Below are 24427 nucleotides of genomic sequence, written 5' to 3'. Positions count from 1 at the left end.
AGTTTCTGCATTTCCAGATAGATCCCTATTCAGGGTTCTGTCTGGAAGAATTCCATGGGATATGGCCCTGATGAGAAGGAGGGTCAAGGAGAGCTAGTTGCATTTCAAGGACAGTCCATCCCCACATGCAGGAAATAGAACAAAGGTGGAGGGATGTCTGCATTCATGAAAAAGGAGCACCTGACAAAATTAAAGATGCAAAAAGGAAGCATACAAGAGGTGGAAACAGGGAAGAATACAGAGAAACTGTCTTAGCATGCAATGGTTAGGAAAGCCAAAACCCATCTAGAGTTAAATCTGGTGAGGAATATGAAAAGCAAAACTAAAATCTACAGGTATATCAGTAGCAAAAGGAAGTGGGCCCACTGCTAAATAGGGCAGGGGAACTGGGGACAAAGGACACAGAAAAGGCTGAGGTACTCAATGCTGCTTCACCATGGTCTTTAGTGGTAAGACTGGACTTTAGCAACCCCACATCCCTGAGAACACGAGAAAGTCTGGAGCAAAGGCGGCATACCACTGGTGAAGGAGGATCAGTTAGGGAACACTTACACAAGCTGGACACACACAAATCCACAGTGCTTGACTGGATGCACCCACAACTTGGCTGATGTCACTGCAAGACCACACTCAATTGTCTTGGAAAGGTCATGGTGAGCAGGAGAGGTTTATGAGGATTGGAAGAAAGCCAAGGTCACCCATGCCTTCAAGAAGAAGATCCAGAAAATACAGGTCAGCCAACCTCACCTCCATCTCTGGGAAGGTGATGGAGCAAGTAAGCCTGGAAACCACTTCCAGACACATAAAGGACAAGAAGGTAGCAGTCAGCATAGATTTATGAAGGAAAGATCATGCCTGACCAACCCAATAGTCTTCTGCAACATGGTATCTTGCTTGGTGGATGAGTGGAGAACAGCGGATGATGTCTATCTTTACTTTAGCAAGGCTCCTGACACACCTTCCAAAACACTCTTATAGATAAGCTGATAAATTACAGACTAGAAAAGTGGACAATAAGATCAAAAACTGGCTGAAGGGCCATGCCCAGAGGGTTGCAATCAGTGGCACAAAGTCCAGTTGGAGGCCAGCCATTAGTGGTGTAGCCCAGGGGTCAATACTGGATCCAGTCCCATTGAACATCTTCATTAATGACCCTGATGATAGAACAGAATGTGCCTTCAGCAAGTTTGCAGATGATACAAGACCAGGAGAAGTGCTTGGTACCCCAGATGGTTGTGCTGCCAGCATTCAAAGGGACCTCAACAGACTGGAGAAATAGGCAAACAGGAATCTCATGATGTTCCGTAAAGGCAAATGCCAAATGCTGCACCCAGGGAGGAAAAAGCCCAGGGACCAGAAAAGGCCAGGGACTAACCTGCTGGAAAGCAGCTTTGTGGAAAAGGATCCAGCACTCCTGGTGGACACTAAAGTGACTACAAGCCAGCAATGTGCCCTTGCAGCAAAGGTGGCCAACAGCATCCTGGGTTGCATTAGGAAGAGTGCTGTCAGCAAGTTGAGGGAGGTGATTCTTCCTATGAGGAGAGTCTGAAAGAGCTTGGACTGTTCTGCCTGGAGAAGAAAAGGCTCACCAATGCATAGAAATATCTGATGGAGCCAGAGAAAGGGACAGGAAAGAAGAGGAAGTCAGACTCTTCTCAGCAGTATTCAACAACAGGGCAAAATGCAATGGGTGCAAATTGAAATGCAGAAAATTCCATTTAAATCTAAGAAGAAACTTTTACTCTAAGAATGTTCAAACACTGCAACAGGTTTGTAGGCTGTAGAGATACTCAAAGCCTGACTGGACACAAGCCTGAGCAACCTGCTTTAGGTGACCATGTTTTAAGCAGGGAGGTTGGACTAGATTATCTCCAGTGGTCCCTTCCAATGTCAATGATTGTGTACTCAAAGCACAGGAAAAAAAACCTCATGAGAAAGGCCATTCCAAAAAACAGGAGAATTAATACAACATTCTTATTGATGGGTTTAATTGTTATGATTTCCTACCTTTTTTAATAAATGTAATTTTTCTACCTCTCCCATTTTATATAACGTTCCCAGACCACCATAGGGCTGGTGGCTTTTTTGGTGGCTTTTTGATTGTTTTAAAATCAATACCATTTATAGTCACCTTACAGATAACTGAAAACTGATTGAAAAAAAATAATGCATTTACTCTTGGATAACTAGCTCTATGATTTACTGAGCACATTTTTAGAAATTCAAATACCAAATACGTGCACTGTAGTTGTCATAGAAATGATATGCACAATTATAACATGCAAAAAAGTCATCCTCTTCAAGACAAAAATCAAAATGTGCAATCTTTCTTCAAATTGTTCCCCAGTTTTTCTAATTCTAGAATGAATAGCCACCATTGGTAAAGAAAACTATCATTTGGAAAAAAAAAAAAAGAAAAAAAAAAAAAAGAAAAATCTCTTCTGTATTCCTGTAAAGTAACAGTGTCAGGCTGGTCCTTAACTTCAGCTGAAACTTCTGGAAGTCTTCCACCTTGCAGCTATCCACTTAATAGTGGGTCTCTCCCCACTATATGCACTACATATGAAGCTTGTTTAATCACAACATTCCCTTGATATGCCCACTCCTCGCTTTGTAACATTTTACAATACTAGACTCTAGATTGATATAGAAACAGACAGCCTGTATCTTGTATAAATACTAAAATACAGAAGCACAGTGAATTAATTCTAAAATGAATACTAATCATAGAAATAATACACACTATACAAAGATTAAATTATCGTCTTTCATTTATTTGTACAATATTTTTTCATTTTGTCTGAATTTGTGGTCTTAATATCTACTCTGCTTTGGAAGGAATTTTTCCTTTATGGAGCTGCATCTAAATCTGATGGGAACCTCTAACTTGGCTTTCAGCTTGATGACTACACTATGTCTGAAGCACAAACTAGTGATTGAGATGACACAATAACCCCACAAAGCTCCTTCCTTTCAAAACACAGCAAGCATTAGGACTACAAATTCAGATGAAAACAGTTTTGAAGCACTACATTAATATTTCTAACTTGAAGTGTGATCCAGTCTTGGCCTTGTACTGTACCTCATGCCTGTTTCTGTCCAGGAGTTCTTCACACTGGCTAGGGAAGTGTGAGAGATTCATACGTAGAAGATTGAGCTTAAAAACCTGCTAACAGGAGCAACAAAACCTCTCATTAAACTTGTTTCTACTCCTAACTTTCTGGGAGAGATTCAGATACTAGTTGATGAGGTCACCATATAAATGCTTGAATGGATGATCCCAGCTATACCTCTTTCTGAACCAAAGACTGCATTTATGGAGAAACTTATGCAAAACTGAAAATGCAAAAGAATAGGCACAAAATCCTGTTGACTCCCATGGCACATAAGCCCTTGAAAATGGACACAGTCTGCACCATCTAGACATTGATAAAAATAAGCTGGAAGTATTCCTGAGCTTGTCCTCCTTCAGGCAAAATCGTCTGTATTGTGTCTCTTGGAAACAAAGGGATTATCTCCTTATGTATTAGTGATACCAGAAACAATGCAGTATTAACTGGTTCCAAGAGCTTTTATTTTTCCATTATGAGCTGTTCAACACTGAATAAAGTATACCAATGCATAAGGATAAGTATAGAAGTCAGTAAGTATGAAAAAGCAATCCTTTAGATTTAACTGTAACAGTGAAGAAAGAACACAGAGAACAGTGGAAACTTATTTCTGAAAGACCTTGCTCTAACAGAACTGTACCAAAAATCCAGTTGCAATACATCTGACAATATCCAATTCTGTAGATAAAGTCTGTGAATGCAGTGCCTGAATATCAATTTTATATCAGCACATAATTGAAATTCAGCCTTCATCATCACTGCTGCTCCATGCGTCTTCATATGCTGGATTTAAATGCTGTTGAGGCAGAGACTAAAGAAAATAAAAATTCTCTCAGTGGTTTGCTTAATTGAAAATACTAAAATCAAATAAGAGCAATGCTAAAGGCATTTCTTAAATTACTATATGTAGACAAACTATTGTGTCTCTCATGGGTACTGCATTTTTTTTTTTAACCACTTCTTTGGCCATTCTGCTGATTAGAGACAGAAGATAAATTATGAAAAGAAATAGTACTCTATTTAATTCCAGTTTCAACAAAAAATATCTGGAGCACTAATGGGAAGTTTTATAAATATCTGGTATAAAATATAACAGATAGATATTACTGTCTTTGGTTTGTGTCATTGGTTTTAAGACATAATTTCCTTGGCCCAGTGTAACTGAGCACTACTGTCTCAGGAAGTAGTCCTGGCCTCTATCCACATCCAACAACTATTCCTCACCTCAGCCCCACTTTGGTCAAGCTAAAGGGTTTGTGCAGCTATGCAGTGCACTGAATCACAGTGACTCAGGATAAAATTCTTTTCTTGTTTACTTCTATCCTGGGTTCAGATTCTGGTCATAAAGGCACTCAAATGGCTGTTCTAGCACATCAGAGGTAGCAGGAGCTAGTGGCCTGTGGAGAGCAGAACTGCTTCTTTCAGAGGCAGTGCTAATCTACAACATTTGCAAACAGCAGATGCAACTTAACAGATTTCAAAACAATGGCACATATTACATACCTCCACCATGTCAAATTTAAAGGGGCAGTTCTAATCAGAGCTGGGCAAATAATCTTGCTGCTGTGGGTTTGTTTTTGTTTTTCAGACTAAGAAAAAACAATTCACACACATCAAAATTCTCAGTTACAGCTAAAATGTTAATTTCAGGTCAACTGAAAACATTTTGGGTTTAGGGTATCTAACCTTTGAAACTACTTTTTTCTTCTTTGCTTAAGTGTAGGATAGTTTTGAAATAAGTTGTCTTACAAAGCAAAGCAAATGTTACAAAAATTTTATGCTTCTTATTTCCTCATCCAAAATGGAACATTTCAAAAATCTAAAAAAGTGGAATTTTTGTATGCTATGAGCCAAAACATTAGTATATCCTGAATTTTTAACATTAGTACAGTTAGCCAGACTCTGATTCTGTGAATGGTTTCAGTTCCTTAAAATCTAGAATTTTTCATGCTCAATCTGATTACTGAAATTTTGATGGCCCAGCTTTAATACTAAGCGAAAGAAAATACTCTCCCGGAAAACAGTCTTACATATGATCTTCCCTGTAACAGCCTGAACGTCTTGCCTCAGATGCTAAAATAAGTTTGTTTAGAATTTTATTATATTTCTGCATCAAAAATATATGAGTATGAACTGTGGCATTCCTAATCTTACTGTTTAATACACAGTATATTCTTAAGCAATTTAAAATACAATCTTTGGCACCTTTCCAATTCCAAAATAGCATAAACTACAGAAAACCGTCTGGAAATCAAGGAAGCTGAAGTAGAAATTGAAAGACTGATAGCCAAATGACAAGTACTACTTTTAATTAAGTGAGAAGCTAGAAGTCTGCAAAAGATTTTACTAGACTATGAAAGAAAATGTCCTCTCGAAACCCCACAACAATCAAAAATTGCACAGAAACAGTAGGTGATTCTCCTCTTAATTAGGAATTGTTACAACTTTTGATGGTGAAACACATACTTCATATTTAATTTCCACACCATCTCCCCAAGTATAACAGCCATAAAAAGTATAGTTCAAACTCACAAACTCATTACCTTTTCAGAAACGTCATCAGGAACTGGCTCTCGAAGAGCTGGTATCCACGCAAGGATATTGCAATCTTTGCTACCACTATAAAGTTCCTTTAAGAAAGCAAGCAAAAATTACTTTTAGACAAATTTACTGAACGGTGACATGATATAATGTTGGGAAAAAAGTGTATGAAATATTTATTTTAAAATAAAGATATACAATTTCTAATTTGTACTATAATCTTGATAAACAGTATTTTAAATATGCCAAAACAAAATGAGTAAGTTTTTATATTTTTCCCAGATTGCTCACCAAACAGCACTACCCACATTTAAATGAACTTTATTGCTTAAATGCACTTTTCTTCTTCCCTCTCTCATGTCTCCTGAAAAGACACCTATTTTAACAGTTAGGAAGCTTAAGAGATGATTTATATTCAATGGAGAAGCAAGATGAAAAAAAGGGAAAGATTTTTTATTATAATTAAAAAATATGAATCAACTCAAAACTATCTAGTAATACATGCTAGAAGAGTGCATATGTACGGAACAAAGAAGTATTAAGTAAACGTAGTTTCAGTATGCCTAGGGAAGGAAAAGAACAACTAAAGAACAATTTGAAGCCTGTATCCTGTTGGGAAGGCAGAGATCAGAAAGACCAATTTATTACTTTTAATATAAATAACTCTATTTATTATGGTAATGACTAAGGACTGAGATCCCATTGTGCAAGGCACCCTGGAAACACATGGAAGCAAACAGTCTCTAAACCAAACAGCTAACAGTCAAATATAGCTTAGTTTTTTGCACTAATAATGCTTCTATCAGCTAACAGTCAAATATAGCTTAGTTTTTTGCACTAATAATGCTTCTATTTTCCAAAGTGCTACTTAAATAAACATGCATGAAGATATTCTCATATCCCTTCAATCTTGAATCATACTCCTGCATATTATAAGCAATGTCTGACAACACTTGGATATTGCCGTGTGTTTAAACTGCCTGAGTGAAACATAAATTTCTTCTGTATTCAGGCTGACAGTATGAAAGCTTTGCTTTAAGCATGTTGGCTTTTACACTTAAACTAGCAACTCTGTGCATATCTGCACATTATTAATATGTTGATTCAACATAAGTTCAATAAATTATTACAGTTCTGTCTTTGCAGAAAGTCTCCTATATTATGTATATTTAATTCTAGAACTGCATGAATTACTTTGACAGTTGGTGCAGGAACTTAATGCCCAATTCCTATAAATGCTCATTTATGTGGGTAATACTATTCAAGAGAGCTGACATACTCACTTTTGTAAAACTGGTCCCATGCATGAAGTTGTTCATGCATAAAACACATACAAGAATAAAGTTTATAATTTTATGAGAAAGAAACATCCAACTTACCTTGCTTAAAAGAGGACAAGTCAGTTACACCAAGGTATAGGTCAAATCCCACTTTATCCTGTCAGCAGTACTCTACTCAAACCTCCTGTCTTTGACAGGATACAGAATATCACTAGAACTTTAAAATCTCTTTCCATGCCAAAATCTGTCCTTGTAAGCAATGTCATAGTGACATCAGCATACTTTCATTTAATCTTTACTACCACTTGTCTCACTTTCGGATCCTGGCACTGCAAGATCTTCAGTTAATATCCACTGCATTGAGTAATACTTACAATTAATTATTACAACCTGAAATGGTGACTCATACCTTAAGCCAGTCAAAAGAAGAGCCAGTAAGGTCCATGCATGTTTCTGGTACAGTATAGAACATACACATACATTGTACTACAAACATGCTCCATGCATATTTATGGTACAATATATGGAAATATTATGCTTTAAGACTCTGAGGAAAGATTGCAAATAAAACCTAGTTTAACGTTCAGTTATCTTTACTTATTAGCCTACCACTGGATTTGCCAAATACCTTTGCAGATGTCACTGGCATTTCTTGAACGATAGAAGTAGCTATAATTTAAAGCAAAATTGTTTCCTGATGCATACCTAATATTTTATGACATGTTATTTGTGCATGGTGCTTTACTGCATTTCTTTTTCTGAAAGGGAAACAGAGGTCTTGTTTGTTTACTTAAATTATTTCAGGCAGCTATTATAGTACAATGGTATCTAGCATATTAGATCCAACAGTAAACATCATCTATGAGATTGCACAATGAATATTTCCTCTTCCACACCACCCTTGAAATTACCAACCTCCTATTAAATTAATGGCTCTTATGAAAGGGACAAATTCCGCAGTTCTTATTACTCAAGCAGACTAACATCTTAATAACTTTACAGAGATATTTACATAAGAACAATTTAGGCCAACAATAATACAGTGGATTTTATGGCTCTATTCCCAGGATCTCAAAAGGCATATATATACACATTAACTAAATCTCACACCACTCTGTGGGGACAGCTCCACACAGTATCTCAAACACAAAAGGTATTCCACACAAACCGGGTAATTAATTTGGACCTCATAGGAACAGATAAAGACTAGTATCATTGGATTGCAAATAGCTAGCTGCTTAGGTATCACTGATCATATTTGATTACATGGTTCTGAGCAAACAGAAGACACTTCTCACCTCAAACACATAATTGGTGGCAAGTTAAAGTTCCTTTTAGAGCCTATTCCAGCTACAAGGTGAAACAAAGATAGTGATTAAAATACAGGTAATGAATAGAAAGAACGTGAGGGACGGGCAGCAACCAGCACTTCAATTAGAAGTTTTGAACATAGAAAAAAGAAACAGAAAGAAAATCTAAGGGCCAGATTTGAGGGTGGGCAGGGCAAAAATCACTTAGCAGGGTTAAAGACAGCAGAAAAAGTTTAGAAGACTTAATATGAAGAAAACTCTTAACAACAACAGAGACTCACTACTAGATGGAAATGGTAGAAACTATGCAGAAAAGATGTAAACCTTGTTTCATGTGAAGATAGTGTACCAATTTCAAATGTGTTAATAAGTAAGAAAAATGTTAGAAAGCCATCTGCTACACATTTCACCAGAAGATGCATAACATAATCAGAGAGCCTTAGAAGAGTTGTCTAAGAAAACTTCTGGCTTAAGTTAATCATGTTTTAATACTTATTGAAATACTACAGAGCTGAAAGTGAGCTAGTATGCCATTCAGAAGAAAAGAAAAAAGTGGAATGGTATAGATACAAATGAACTAACTGACATTTCTTTAATCCTAAACAAGACAATGGAAAAGGTGATTAAACGGTTCAGCTACAGTAGAGTTAAGATATAGGAATATAAACAACATCAGTCAACACAGTTTGCAACAAAGCAGGTTTTGTCCAGCAAAACTGATTTTATTTACAACTACTGACTGAAAATAGAAATGCACAGCTGTGAAAAACTTTGTAACGTATTTATTTAATATTGCTTGCAGGAGTAAAATAAAACAGGTAACTATAAATTTTACAGACAACTACATTCTCAGAAAAGGAGTTTTAACTGGAAAATCGTAATTTCTATTGGAATTATATGAACACTGATGAATGTACTTAATTGTCTCGAGACAGAATGAGCTATTTGGAAATATAGGTGTGAACACAGTCAAAATAACACTACCACTACCTTTGGTGTTGACACACTGACTGTAGTAATGTTATTCCATTAGAGTAACAATTTAATGCAACTAAAAGCAGAACATTTAAAGAAAAATAAAATCCAGTCACAATTCTCAAATATAGAACTGAACTCTGGAGAAGGGTGATTCTGAAAGAAAATCAGGAATCACAACAGGTAACAAATGAAGTTGTTGCCAACAAACCTATGGCTACAGTGACTGGTGCAGTTCTTGCGTGCATGCTCACACGAATGATCCTTTTCTGAGGATCTTAAAAGCCAAGACAGAGACTCTATAAAGAGATTTGCATTTCCAGGGCTGGAAAACAGTGAGATTCAATGAGCCTCACCCCTTCAGCCTATCAAAAAGAACAACAAAGATGACTTAATATAAACACATGAGCACTTTTGTTGGGAAACTATTCTTAAAAACATAAAGGGCTTTTTAAGATAGTTAAGAACAGTCCAGAAAAGATGTGCCACAGTTATACTGTAAATATTCCACCTTTCGGTGAATCTAGTACCTCACTCCCTATTCATGCCAGAACTGCTTTCCAGGTCTAGCAAGACTTATTAGCTTGGGCTCTACTGCCTCATCTGTAACATGCCCAAAACTTCCAGTGAAGTCCACCTCAGTGATAGGGAAACATTGTTTGAGTCAAAGTTACTGGACTCAAAGCAAGCTACCAGATTCATTTCTATGATGCCTTATATGAAAGGTCATGAAAAGATACCCACATGCCCTTTCTGCCTCAGTGTATTGGGTTTGTGTGGTGGGGTTTTGGTAGCGGGGGAGAGGCTGCAGGGGTGGCTCCTGTGAGAACCTGCTAGAAGCTTCCCCAGCTCCAAGTCAGACCCGCCACTGGCCAAGGCCGAGCCCAGTGACAGCAGTAGCACCTCTGGGTGAACAGATTTAAGAGGGGAAACCTGCAGCAGGGGAAGAGATTGGAACGTGAGAGAACCCCTCTGCAGACAGCGAGGTCAGTGAGGAAGAGCCGGGGAGGAGGGGATGCCCCTGCAGCCCGTGGTGAGACGGCAGGCTGTGTCCCCCCAGCCCATGGAGGAGTGCGGGGGAGCAGATGCCCACCTTGCAGCCCCTGGAGGACCCCACGCCGGAGCAGGGGGATGTCCTCCAAGACGGCCGTGACTCCATGGGAAAGCCCGCGCTGGAACAGTCTGTGCCTGAAGGACTGCAGCCTGTGGAAAGGACCCACGCTGGAGCAGTTCGTGAAGAACTGTAGCCTGTGGGAAGGACCCACATTGGAGAACTTTGTGGAGGACTGTCTCCTGTGGGAGGGACCCCACGGTGGAGCAGGGGAAGAGGGAGGAGTCCTCCACCTGAGAAGGAAGGAGCAGCAGAGACAATGTGTGATGAACTGACCAAAACCCCCATTCCCCATACCCCTGGGGGGGGGGAGGTAGACAAAATTGGGAGTGGAGTTGAGCCTGGGAAGGAGGGAAGGGTGGGGGGAAGGTGTTTTAAGGTTTGGTGTTATTTCTCATTATCCTGCTCTGATTTAATTTGTAACAAATTAAATTGATCTTGTTTTTCTTTCCCAAGTTGAGTCCGTTTTGTCTGTGACCATAATAGATGAGTAATCCCTCCCAGTCCTTGCCTCGACCCATGAGCTTTTCTTTATATTTTCTCCTCCTCATCCCACCGAGGGGGGAGGAGCAAGCGAGCAACCGCCTGGTGCTTTGTTGCCAGCTGGGCTTAAACCATGACAGTCAAATACTTCTGCCCAATATTTCAGAAACAAAAGACAAAAAAGGAGAAGCTGGAACATGAAGTACAATCCTCAACACGTGACAGCAAATATGTAACAACCTTAAAATCCATACTAACATCCATTCTGCTCTTGCTACACCACAAGCTGCAAGAACAATCTGTTGTAAGCCATCTCATAATAAATTAAGCTTTGTTATCCTTAAGTCTTTTATTACAAGAGAAAAATATACCATAGGGGGAGAGGAAAAGAAAAAAAGGCAGGGGAAAAGAAAAAAAGGCTGTCAGCACCATGAGTCCCTGTAATGCTATGGTATTTCTTAGGTGAAATGTTCTCAGATTAATTTAAGAAGATCATCAAGTTCTCAACACTTCATCCAAACTGTTCATAGATCCAGTGATTGGTATAACTAGAAGCATTTGAGCAAGATCACCTTAGCAAAGTACTTGAGAGGTTTCTCAGTACTGATAGCAATACTAATTCACTTCAACTAAATGCACTTCACATTCATTCTTACTGTGATTGGTCTTACGTATCTCAGAGAAAGACAAATGCCTTGTCTTCAGTCTTACAGAAAACAGGCAAAAGCCTTAATGCATACAATTTATTACTGATAATATAAGCCAAAAAATTACTATAGGTATATTGAAAAGTTACCTATGTGAGATGAAATGAATAGTGGAAGGAACCCTATGTAGAAAGGGCCGTCCAAAGAATTTGACCAAACTTTTCTTGCATGACACATAGACCACAGAACTCCCTCTTATGTCAAGATCTTTGATTAAAGCACATCCCTGAAAAGTTAACACTTTTTGTGCAAATGGTTTGGCAATTTGCATAAATACTCCCAGTTGTCTGGAATACTTTTTGTACTCTACTTACCTGAAAATTAGGTTGAAATACACAGCAGTCGACAGTACTGTAATGCCCTCTAAGCATCGTTATCAGTTCTCCTGTGAAAACTGTATAAACAGCAATGGTACTACCATACGGAACAAAGGCAAACTCTGGACTACAGCCACAAGAGACGGTGAATTTGAGTCCTTTTCTACTTTCATTACAGACTTTCCCATAATTCACCTGTAAAATGAAGGATTATGCAGTGAGCTATTAACTAAAAATACAGGAAATAAATTACATGAAAAGGTCAATTTCCTTTTTTCTTTAATACCCAATAAAATTAATTTTAAGCTTCCCAATGTTAATACAACTCTTGAGAGTTCCAATTACAGTTGTCTATCAAGAGAATCATTTTTCTGTTCATTAAAGTTCACTCTCCTTAATATCAACTTCAAGAAAGGGAAAGAAAGATACGCCTAAAAATCAGCAGTTCCAAACTAAAAATGGAATTTGCACATGCTGTTGCATGCCAGATCTACACTGAGTACCTAAACTACCACTGAAATTAGAACTGGTTGAGGAATTACTGCCTTAAACATTTTCCTAGATGATCCAACATAATAATTTTCTCTCAGATATTGAAACTATCTGAGAGAATATATACTATATATATATAATACTCCTTATGCACAACAGTATACAGTTATAAATCATAGAATCATAGAATAGTGTGGGTTGGAAGGGACCTTTAAAGGTCATCTAGTCCAACCCCCCTGCAATGAGCAGGGACATCTTCAACTAGATCAGGTTGCTCAGAGCCCTGTCCAACCTGACCTTGAATGTTTCCAGAGATGGGGCATCTACCACCTCTTTGGGCAACCTGTTCCAGTGTTTCACCACCATCACTGTAAAGAATTTCTTCCTCCTATCTACTCTGAATCTACCATCTTTTAGTTTCAAATCATTACCCCTTGTCCTGTCGCAACAGGCTCTACTAAAAAGTCTGTCCCCATCCTTCTTATAAGCCCCCTTTAAGTACTGGAAGGCTGCAACAAGGTCTCCCCCAAGTCTTCTCCAGGCTGAACAACCCCAACTCTCTCAGCCTTTCCTCATAGGAGAGGTGTTCCAGCCCTCTGATCGTCTTTGTGGCCCTCCTCTGGACCCGCTCCAACAGGTCCATGTCTTTCCTGTACTGAGGACCCCAGAGCTGGACACAGTACTCCAGGTGGGGTCTCACCAGAGGGGAGCAGAGGAGCAGAATCACCTCCCTCAACTGCTGGCCACGCTTCTTTTGATGCAGCCCAGGACACGGTTGGCTTTCTGGGCTGCGAGCACACATTGCCAGGTCATGTCCAGCTTTTCATCCACCAGTACCCCCAAGTCCTTCTCCTCAGGGCTGCTCTCAATCTCTTCATTCCCCAGCCTGTATTGGTACTGGGGGTTGCCCTGACCCAGGTGCAGGACCTTGCACTTGGCCTTGTTGAACCTCATGAGGTTCACACAGGCCCACTTCTCAAGCTTGTCCAGGTTCCTCTGAATGGCATCCTGTCCCTCAGGCATGTCAGCCACACCACATGGCTTGGTGTCACCTGCAAACTTGCTGAGGGTGCACTCGATCCCACTGTCTGTCTATCTCATTGACAAAGATACTAAACATTAGATCCCAATACTACAAGACTCCAGTCCACAGATTGAACAAAAATTGATCTACACTACCTTCTACCCTGTAAGTGCCCTTTGTTTATCAGAGTTGACTGATGTTCCAGAAAACTACATTTCTGAAGTGTGTGTCAGTAGGATGGCAAAGGACAGAAGCATCAGTCTAGACAACACAACAACTAGCCTGAAGTATTTCTCAGCAAGTCACCCCTTGCTCAGCAAAGAAGGAACAGAGGAAAAATGTCTGCAATTTAGGGCAAGATTCTGCATCACTCCCTCCTGTGTTACCAGGAAACAGTGGGAGATGAATAGGCAGTATGAAAACAACTGAAGGGCAAGCAGAAGGATGGTATAAGTAAAGGACAAAGTAAATGGATTAGAAGAAAGAGACTCATGAAGTAGAAGCAAATAAAGAATAATTCGCTAAATTATTACGGAGTAGATAAGAGTGATAAAAAAAGCCTATTTTCTAACCAAAGCTAAATCACCACTGAGAAATTCCATACTGTTCCCTATAAGGGCAGCTGGGATAGGAGCAAATGCTACATTTCTAAGACCTGGCTTGTGAGGTGTGTGGGAAGCCTTGCAAATAAAAGTAGTGTAAGAAGTATAGCTTACTAGTGTCTGTATGTTTCAAGATCTTGACAAGTCCTATACAGATAAAAATCTCACTAAAAGTTGAAAGTGGAAAGTTTCCAAACATGCTAGGAAATATTCCAGTTGGATGTATCAGTCTAATTAGGTCCTATCAGACATCAGAAGTGTATTCACAAGAAAAATGCAGAAACATATTCATTAGAACAGTACAGCTTACCTCTAAACAAACTTAATTAAAACAAAGCATTAGAATTTTGACAAATAAAACATACACATATAAATTTTTTTTCATTGAGGTCCACAACGAACACCTGAAATTCACACATTATTTTATGATTTAAAAGTATTTTTTTCTAATAAAAATAACAGTATTTTAAATTTAAATTCATTAATACTACAGCGCATTATATATAAAATATTTTGTTTTCAAGTAGTATTGCCCTACAATCTATGCTCTTAATTTCTGCTGAAAAACAGAGATTCAATTATATATACAATGTTAGCAAAGCTCTCTGTGTTAATTTTAAAGCTCCCTACCTAAACATCATGCCCTACAGTTAGGAATTTTTTTTTTTTTTAAGTGTGAAATCTTTTGACTATAAGCTAACAGATTTGTAAAGTTTATCAGGTAAATATTCCAATACAAATGTCTTGCTTTGTCAGGTTCTTGATCCATAGTATATCAATTGCCTGAGTCCAAAGTTTGAGGCAAATGTAAGCTCAATCAGCATGAGCCAGGCAAGGAAGAAGACTACTTGTTGCTCTATTCTTAAAGTATGCTCTTTCATAGCAAAAGCACTTATGTAAGAAAAGTATAGTAAAAAGGAGTCCTGAGAAAATCTCTCTCAATCATAAAAATGTATACAAAGAATGTTTGAACAGCATGCAAGTAGGTTGATATTTTTTCATGGAGAGGATATTTTCATGAGATGTGGAGCTTATGTCATGTCCTTTGTGGATAATACTGCTCATTCTGTAAAGACAGTGTTTGTAAATATTGACTGTGTTAACTCTTGTTAATGCTGGTCGTTTTAAGAGGCATATTACTCTGCTGGTACTTCTTTCCACAGCATGTGAGCTCTAACAGCAACAATTCCCAAGCCACGACACTGCTCATAACAAAGGCATATACAATGAAAGGGAGGAGTGGAGGCTGGGAAAAGTAAATTATATGGATATACTTGGTGTAAATGTTCCTGCCTGATAGAGGAGCAACGGAAAGGAAAGGATGCTGTCAAAACAAGAGCTGAAGATCTTTGAGCACACAGACGAACAGAAAACCTGCTTCCTCCTGTTTGATTCTTCCTATACTCAGTGAATCAGGACTTTCCATTCCTTTTTGTGATAAAGGATGTATGCAAGATGTGTACGACTCCAACATTGATTTCTCTTACTAACTGAAACAATCCACTAGGGCCCCAATTTGGCTCATTGCTCAAAAAAATTCATATGCATGGCTTAATTTCTGTACCTTTTGAAAGGTATAGAAAAAAATTGTGGAGATCAAAAAAACTAGCTTCTAGGGGAAATAAAGGGACTATGGTGTGAACTTGTATTACCTGTAGATGTATTCATTTGTCTGCTAGTGCCTTAAAATTATTTTAAGCAATACCTCTGGGCAGTGTGGGAAAATACAGTACTCTAGACAATATAATTCTGGACTTGAAAAAACAAGGCAGGATCAAGCTATTCCACACCAAATAAGAAAACTGTAAAACAGCCTATGAAACAAGTCAATGAACAAACAGGCACAGAAAAACAAAAAACAGTGATCCAGCTGGTGATAGGAAAGTGAACAAACTGCATTATCTACTTTGGTGATGGTGATTTGAAGACAGAAAGATGTCTGCATATGAAGTGCTCAGAACAAGCTGGCAAATATGGGTAGCATGGAGATAGAAAAGTCCTTTTATTTGAATGTCTATAAGGAATTCTTTTTGCTGTGTTCTGAAACTAAGCAGCAGAAGTAAAAGATTTCTAAGGCAGAGTAAAATTTCTTCATTTCCTGATAACAATGACAGACCATAGTCAGGATAAGCTAAAATCCCATGAAAACTGACTTGCGTAGCATGTTCTTCTTTCAAAATAGACACAGGAAACAATTTTCTTTACTGAACAGAAAATTAAAACAGGAATCTTCAGAAAAAAATAAGCCATAGAAAGGACTCAACCAGCAGTAGAGATTTAATTCTGCACCCCCACCCCCACCCCGTTTGGTTGCAATGCAGATGTAGAGGGATAGATATTCTTAACACTGCTATAAAATTTCACAAAAGAGATTCCACAAAAAAACAAAGAAAGTTGCAAGAAACCCAGGCAGTCAATCAGTGAAACTTTCAGGTATGGAAAACTGCCCTGTGGATAGCACACTGACAACTTACAGTTAAAAAAATAAAAATTTCTACCAACAGTCACTGCATATTAAGGTTTTCATTACTGTCTGAAGTGTTTTCAGCTATGCTCACAAATTAATGAACTTAAAGTTACCATATTCAATCTTTAAGTAGATCCAGGCTTCTTCATACTCTTTTATTTTTTTATAATAAGTAGAAATAAGAAAAGAAATCTGAAAAAAAATGCTCACAAAATTTCCTAATGGTAAGATTAAGCAGTTGTATCCTTTATGAAAATGAATAAATATCCAAAGTTATAATGACAATTGAACAAATTAAGTGCAAGTAAAAACATAACGAAAGATCATTGAAAACTTACTAACGTGTTTTCTCCAGTGGAGCTGTTCCAGAGTCGCATGCGATCATCTGTACCAATGGTCAACAGATGAAGTCCATCATTTGTATAGCATAAACCATTAACTCTCCCATTGTGAGCAGTGCCTGCTGTCAAGAAAAAGATCTGGTTCAGATTTCTACAGAAGAATTATTATTTTGTACGTGCATTTTCATTTCAATGTATAGTATGGAAAGTGCTGTTTAAATGGTAATGGATCAGTAAATTAATAATTTAACTCTTGGTTTATAAAAGCATCTGGCTGGTGGCAAGTCACCAGCAGTGTTACTCAGGGCTCAATTCCAGAGCCAGTTCTGTTCAATGTATTTATCAGTGATCTGGATGCAGGAGTTGAATACATCATTAACAAATTTGCTGATGATACCAAACTGGGAGGTGCTGTTGACTGTCATGAGGGACAAGCTGCCTTGCAGAGGAATCTAGATAGATTAGAGCACTGGTCAATGATTAATGGGATGATATTTAACAAGTCAAAATGCCAGATTCTGCACCTAGGATGGAGTAACACCAGGCTCAAGTATGAACTGGGTGAGGAGTGGCTGGAAAGCAGCCCTGCAGAAGGGGATCTGGGGCTGCTGATTTGATGCTAAGCTCAGTAGGAGCCATCAGTGTGCCCCAGCAGCCAAGAGGACAAACCGCATCCTGAGCGCAACTGACACAGTGTAACCAGCCGGCCAAAAGAGGCGATTATCCCGCTGTAGTCAGCATTGGTGCGGCCTCACCCTGAGTGCTGTCTGCAGTTCTGGGCTCCACAATTTAAGAAGGATGTTAAGTCCTTGAATGCGTCCAGAGGAGGGCAACAAAGCTGGGGAAAGGGCTGGAAGGCATGTCCTGTGAGGAGCAGCTGAGGACTTCGGGCTTGTCTAGTTTGGAGAGAAGGAGGCTGAGGGGGGACCTCATTGCTCTCTGCAGCTTCCCGAGGAGGGCAAGTGGAGAGGGAGGTGCTGAGCTCTTCTCCCTGCTACCCAGTCGCAGGATGCATAGGAATGGTTCAAAGCTGTGCCAGGGGAGGCTCAGACTGGACATTAGGAAGCATTTCTTTACTGAGAGGGTGGTCAAACACTGGAACAGTCTTCCTAGAGAGATGGCTGATGCCCCATGCCTGTCAGTGTTTAAGAAGCATTTGGACAATGCTCTTAACAACATGCTTTAACTTTTGGTCAGCCCTGAATTGGTCAGGCAGTTGGACTAGATGATTGTTGTAGGCCACTTCCAACTGAATGTTCTATTCTATATTGTTTATAGAGTACTATAAATTAATTCCATCGAGTTCACCCTGCAATACTGCACATTCTTAAGTATGTTAAAGTAGCGAAAATACAACTCAGTGGTACCACAGCAAATCTAGTTATGGTGCCCATAAATTAACTCACTGAAAAATGGATAAGGTATCTGTGCATTACACTGTAGTACACAATTTGGACAGATCTCTTAGGTAAAGTGTTAACTGTTTTTCAAATATTTTTAAAAAAAATTGTTAGCTGCATTTGGTTTAGTTCAGCTATATTTCAATATATTTAATATCCTAGTCTATGTGATTGGCATTAGATTATTAAAAACCATCTTGAACCTGTCAGACAGGGGAATAAAGTTGAAAAGAAAGTTGTTGTGCTTGAACAAGTAAACATGTCTTTCAAAGGAATGTATAAAATGGCACTAATTATCTTGGGAGTTACATGTAATTTTGTTTTTCCTAAAATAAAATGTGTGAATTTCTCATTTTTCCTAAGTGTTAGATTTCTTTAGAGCATTTTCATCTCAGTAATTTCTTGAATTTCAAGGAAATTTAAAATTGTCAAAACCAAACATCTGTATTACCACACTACAATTTGCATAATGGAGAGCATGGTTATTAAAACAGATACTTACTGATACCTCGTATCCTCTAATTGTACATATTGGAAAATTAGTTTGACTTTACAGAGATTTGCACGCATTTTTCTACAAACAATTTAAGTTGCACACAAGTCAGACTGACTTGTAGCTTTAATCACTGTGATTTATGCTATGCAAAGCCCTTTGTTTGGAGCCATGATACAGAGTTTCTACTTTGTGATTCAATTCCAAATACTATGTATTCCTACCTCAGAGCAGTTCAAGTACTGTTTTGGCCTGCCAAAATTAAGTATCTTCTGTCCAGAATTAACCAAAATTCATGAACTATAATTTAAAGTTCAGAAGCTTCCCTTTAATTTAGTTGGATTTTTTTTGTAGGTACAGAAAGGTGAGAAAGGTGACCTGAAGATACATAAAAAAATGTTAATGTTGTAGCTAATAACGACTGATACAAGGCACCATTAATGCATTTGACTGTACTAAGAGTGTAATTTAGCTTCCTGTAAAATTAAATATAATCATAAATTTATACTCGATTGTATACTTCATGTAGTATAATATAAAAGGAATATAATTGATTTTACAGCACCACATAGGAGAAGATATTCTAGAGGCTTGCATTGGAAGCAAGACTGTTTTAAACAGGAAAAGAAATGTGCTTTTTTGTGTTTTGTTTGGGTTCTTTGTTTTTGAAGGAGAGTAATTAACTACTGGAACAGTTTATGAAGTATGAAGTGATTGCTGTTTATATGAAACCTATTCTACAGCAGGAATGAATTCTTCCACCCATAAAACAGATTTAAAATTTCCCATTTTAGGGGGAAAAACATTTAGAACAGGTACAATACTGTTGCCAAGGAGATTTCTCTACACAAGATCCCCAACCACAAACACTGTCTTTGCAACAGAAGTAACTGAATAAAACTCAATGGCCTGTGTTACACAGTAGGTAACAACTGGATTATCACTAGTATCCTTGCTGGTCTTAGTATTCAACACATTTATGAAATATAAAAATGCTTCTAGTTACACATGGACTACACCACCAGTTATATTCTGTACTACCTGCCTCAGAAGATGCTTTGGACTTTTCTTCATTGTGCTGATCAAGCGTACGCAGACATCCAGATGCTCTCCTCACATCCCATAATTTTACTCTATTGTCAGCACTAAGAGAAACAGATTTGCATACATTAGGGAAATTATGTGCTCCCTGGTTCAATAACTGTCTTTAGGCAACGGACCCAGCACTCACCCTGGTCTGGCCACTATTCTGAACTGCTCATCATGCAGTCACATTCAAGCCAATAGAAATTTCATGAAAAGATTTGTAAGACAGACTTCAGACATTCATTTACATGTAGTAATAAATATAGCTGGTACACTACAGGCACCTAAGTTAAGAGTGAATCTTTGTCTACAATACCAATACACTTGCCTCTTTGTCTACAACATAACACCATTGCATACATACACCGACTAGGAATAAACTTGCTAATTCTTCTGTTGATTAAACTGTAGCTACAGACTCCAGCATTGTCTGGGAACTCAGGCTCTTGCTATCACAAATCTATATAGTATGACTGGTCCAGAAGTTGGCTACACATATGTAGGCTGGATAGGTCTATATGCTCTGTTGTCATACAGTGCTATAGGCAGAGAAACCCTGAGAGCTTGCTTCAGTAGGAACTCACTGGCTTTGTCTATGTTACCAGGGTGGCACAAGTAAGGAAAGACCAAGGTTCAGGCTGCTGTGATTCATTCTGGTTCCCAGGCTGCATTGCTCATGCTTTGCTCACACTGGGTCTTTGCCAGCAACAAAAGCTATGATGACTGTTGGTACTAGGTACATGCTTAGACAGCAACACTGCAGGCAGTGCACTTTGTATGGCATCTTGATGTGCAGCTTGACTTGAGTATTCCAGTAGCATACTTCCATGTGTACCATAAGACTCCTAGGTATAGATAGGCAGTAAATTCATAGAAAAGACCGCTTCCCATGCACTAAGTCACCAGTGTAGATGTATTTACTGAAACTATTTAGAAAGTTCCCAGCAACTTACCTGTCCTTTTGGAGACAAAAAAAAAAAAAAAAAAAAAGAATCCAAAACATAAATCACTTTTCATGCCAGCTGAACAAAACCAATTGCATCTCCTTGATCTACAGCTGGAAAATATACCCAGTGAAACTTCTTAGATATGCAGTCTTTACTGAAGTATTACATGCTTTTTCATGTGTGTTCTCAAGTTAGATCAGTGCATTAATATCAGGAATGTATACATAGTATACATATAACAACTGACCAAAGCAAAACCAACTGTTATTCCTTATCTGTTCTGCATCTGACAAAGCTAATGACGAATTTGTTCTTTTGTGTTCCCCTCCACTACGGATTGATTCTGTTAACTTCCAAATGGTATTCCAACTGAATATGCTGACAACACATTACTTTGCTGCAAACAAATATTCTAAGACCACGAACAGAGATATCGCTGAGGTTTGAGCTCACTGTAAAGTGAGCAACAAACTCCAGGTAGTTCATTGAAATGTTTTTAACAAAGGCATAGGAAGAGCTTCCTTATTATAAAAGCCTACAGTTGTCTATTTTTGATGATGCAGTTTCTACTGGCTAATCTTTTCTAGACAGTTCTAATGAGCAAGAAAGTGCTTATCTTCTCTAGTGCCTGAAACTGAAGTGTGTGAAAGACACCCAGAAACATGTCTCTTCTCTGACTTTCCAATTACCTGCCAAAACTATGGAAGATCCGAGCATCACACAGAGAAATCTGAAATAACAAGTTTCACATGCAAGCCACATAAACCCCCAAAATGTATTTTCCCCTCCCCTGAAGTGATCACAAGCAAACATACAATTGTCTTGGAAAACGGTCACATCTCCTGATTAGCAGTACCAGTCATTTCTCCCCACTATCTCTTCATTACTTCAGTGTTGCCAGTTCTTGCCCATATTTGTCTTAGCAGATGGTAGAACTGAGTTATGTTATTAGGAACTAGAAGTCCAACTATAGTACTGAATTAAGTAATGGAGCCATAAGAAACATGTTTAATACGCAATTATCATAAGGCAACATGACAACATAGGTAGATGCAGTTTATAGTTATATGACTTTGAAGCATAATGTTTCAGAAGACATCAATAAGTCAATATTTAATAAACAAATTTTGCTACTATTTCTGTGATGGAAAAAAAAAGGAAATAATTTTTTATTTGCTGAAACAAACAAATCACACTGTTAGAAAATTTCCCAACTATGTTGAGCTTTTCAGAAGCTCGGCATCAGAAGCCAAGGGTATGCAATTCTGGTATCAACTTATTCAAATTTCACTTCCAACTTATAAAATGGCCATTCCTCTCTGCAATTCAAAAGAAAGAGCATGCCAACCATGAAAATGAGAAATGTCATATTATAATCAAAAGCTAACATATGCAAAAGCTATAAGAAAGCCAAGAGGATCTTTTATACTGAAAATGACTGGAATGGAGAAAAAAAAAATGAAAAAAAAAAGAAAAAAAGAAAAACAAAAAGCAGTTTGGGAAGTTATTACCCATCAGCTAAGCTACTTGAGTTATGCACTTCGACATAATTAGGCATGATTAACCAGGATGGTACTTTGAGCTAAACATGTTTTACTTCGTTATAAAACAGATTAGCAATGCACGCACTAATAAACAGTAAGAAGTATCTCTATAATGCTCTATCATTTTCCTATACCTTTAAAAGCAATGACTATTTCAAAATTCTGTACAATCTTCCTATAAATAAGCATCACTGGGATAGCTCTTCAGGCTTAGTATTTCCAGGCAAGATCTAAAAAACTGTGAATAGGTTAAAGTAAATGATAAAGATTAACTTTAAAAGTGCATTTGAATTGTAAAAAACATGCATAATGAATATATAAAATTTTACCATCAGACATTTTTAGTGCACATAACAGTCCAGCAACATCCCTACCTTGCTGTTGCCAAAACATACTCATGACGTGGGGACCAAGACACTGCCAACACTTCTTGCCTGTGACCTAAAAATTATACGAAAAAGCTTATACACACCATTTTATGTACGTAACTAAAAGTAAAAGCAAATACTTAGTTCTATTGGATCCACCAATCCAGAAGAATAATCTAAATTGTAATATGAATTTGAATTCTGTGAAAATACATTGTTTTGGGCTAGGGGTTATTTCTTTCTTCCTCTTGCTTGAGTGGGATTGTGGCAAGCTGAAGTTATACATGGAGTATTACATGCGTATAACTTTTGATAACAAAGATGGTTTTACCTGTGCAAAAGACATTATAGCACAGTCACAGCTACTGAGTTTACTTTAAATACTGTTATTAAATTTCGTGTTAGCAGTGGTGTTCTCACACACAGAAGGAAATTTCCATTTGTTTTCCTTCAAATCCTTTTGAAATGTTTAATAAAAAGTATATTTGCCTTATCTACTTAAGATTAAAACTTTATTCAGCTTATCCTGAAATACTTGTCCTGAATTTGGGATATTTTTTTCCTCTAATTAGGTCTGAAATATTAAGATATTAAGACAAATGTCTTAGCAATGTCATACCCAGTGCAGCTTAGTGACAAGTAATATATATATACACACACACTCTTTAAAACTTGGAAAGTTTTAAAAATGTTAAACAAATACAGACAAGAAATGAAAGATGGCAATCGCACTTCATGTAATAAAACAAACACATTGCTGAAAAATAAACTAAGTTATACAAATACATTTTTGCCAACGCAGTTTAGAGCTACGTGAACCATCTTGTTTCTGGCACATATTCTAGTAGCTGGTTTTCCATTACCAAAGTAATCAAAGGGCTGTGATGCCCAGGATAATGGAAAAAAAAAATCTCCATAATACAGGTACTACAGGATACACTTGGAAGGTTCAAGGCAGACACATTTATTTGGATCCATTAAGTAAACTACAGCCAAACATTTCAGCTGCTAGATTTAGCCTATGTGAAAAATATTCATACCTATATTCAAGACACTATTGAGTGCTTCAAGTTCTGTAAAGAACTATTAGATTATGTTTAAGTGGGGGACATAATCTGCTTCCACTTGTTTCTCTGATATTGCACTTGAGCTAACTGTACCAGCTGCGTACAAAGACACGACCAGCTTGGGCCTGGAAAGCACTAACTGTTGTGTCAAAATCAAGAAGCCCTGCTGAAACCAAACTGATTCTCTAGAGAGCTGTTTTTGTGTCTGCACTCTCTGGTGCTCTCAGTTCTAGAAACAGAATATTGAGATGCCCACTGTGGCCAATTCAGTTCAGAAGGGCTTAATGGCTTAAGCTCTGCATCACACAAAAACACCTAGGCTGCTTTTACACTTGAGTGGACCAGTGAAGAAATAAAGCTGCATTTGCACATTGCTGTGTCTGATCTAACACGTTGCTACAGTTTCTAGATCAGATCTGGCTCTTGCCCTGCTGGTTTGAAGCATGAAGATTTACCTTGCAATTGCCTTTGCTTGAGCATGTGTATATATATATTCATACTCCAGAAAGTAAACATTAGAAAAGAGACATTAAGGGCAAATTCTGATTAAGTGCAAAAAGTAATGGATTACGGAATAATAAACCTCTATGTTTACTGAACTAGGTAAGTGCAAAGGATTGATACTAACCTTCTATAGCAAGTAGTATCTTACCTCTTGCACAGAAACTTCTAAACAAATCCATGCAAGCACCTCCACAGGATATTTTGTTAAAAATAGCAAAGGTTTTTTTGTTTTATGTTTGTGAGGGTTTTTTGTTGTTT

General features: G+C 37.9%; 1 protein-coding gene across 5 annotated transcripts in view; it reads right to left on the bottom strand.

Annotated features, from left to right (window-relative positions):
* Positions 1-2753: 2753 nt before the first annotated feature.
* The window catches only part of ERCC8 (ERCC excision repair 8, CSA ubiquitin ligase complex subunit), a 30739-nt gene continuing 9065 nt past the window's right edge, over positions 2754-24427 (bottom strand). For 3 of the 5 annotated variants that reach the window (XM_052778562.1, XM_052778559.1, XM_052778564.1), the window contains 6 exons: positions 22605-22671; positions 19695-19798; positions 16758-16882; positions 11832-12029; positions 5654-5740; positions 2754-3921 (listed from right to left, as the gene is read on the bottom strand). In XM_052778562.1, coding sequence (XP_052634522.1) covers positions 3853-3921; positions 5654-5740; positions 11832-12029; positions 16758-16882; positions 19695-19798; positions 22605-22671 — 650 coding nt within the window. In that variant the 3' untranslated portion in view covers positions 2754-3852. Of the gene's footprint in view, positions 3922-5653; positions 5741-7636; positions 7690-11831; positions 12030-16757; positions 16883-19694; positions 19799-22604; positions 22672-24427 lie in introns of those variants that run through there. The other 2 variants (XM_052778560.1, XM_052778561.1) reach the window with 2 other exon arrangements.

This window comes from Harpia harpyja, chromosome Z, assembly GCF_026419915.1.
Source record: "Harpia harpyja isolate bHarHar1 chromosome Z, bHarHar1 primary haplotype, whole genome shotgun sequence".
Classification (NCBI taxonomy): Eukaryota; Metazoa; Chordata; class Aves; order Accipitriformes; family Accipitridae; genus Harpia; species Harpia harpyja.
This window is presented reverse-complemented; position numbering and strand designations above follow the sequence as displayed.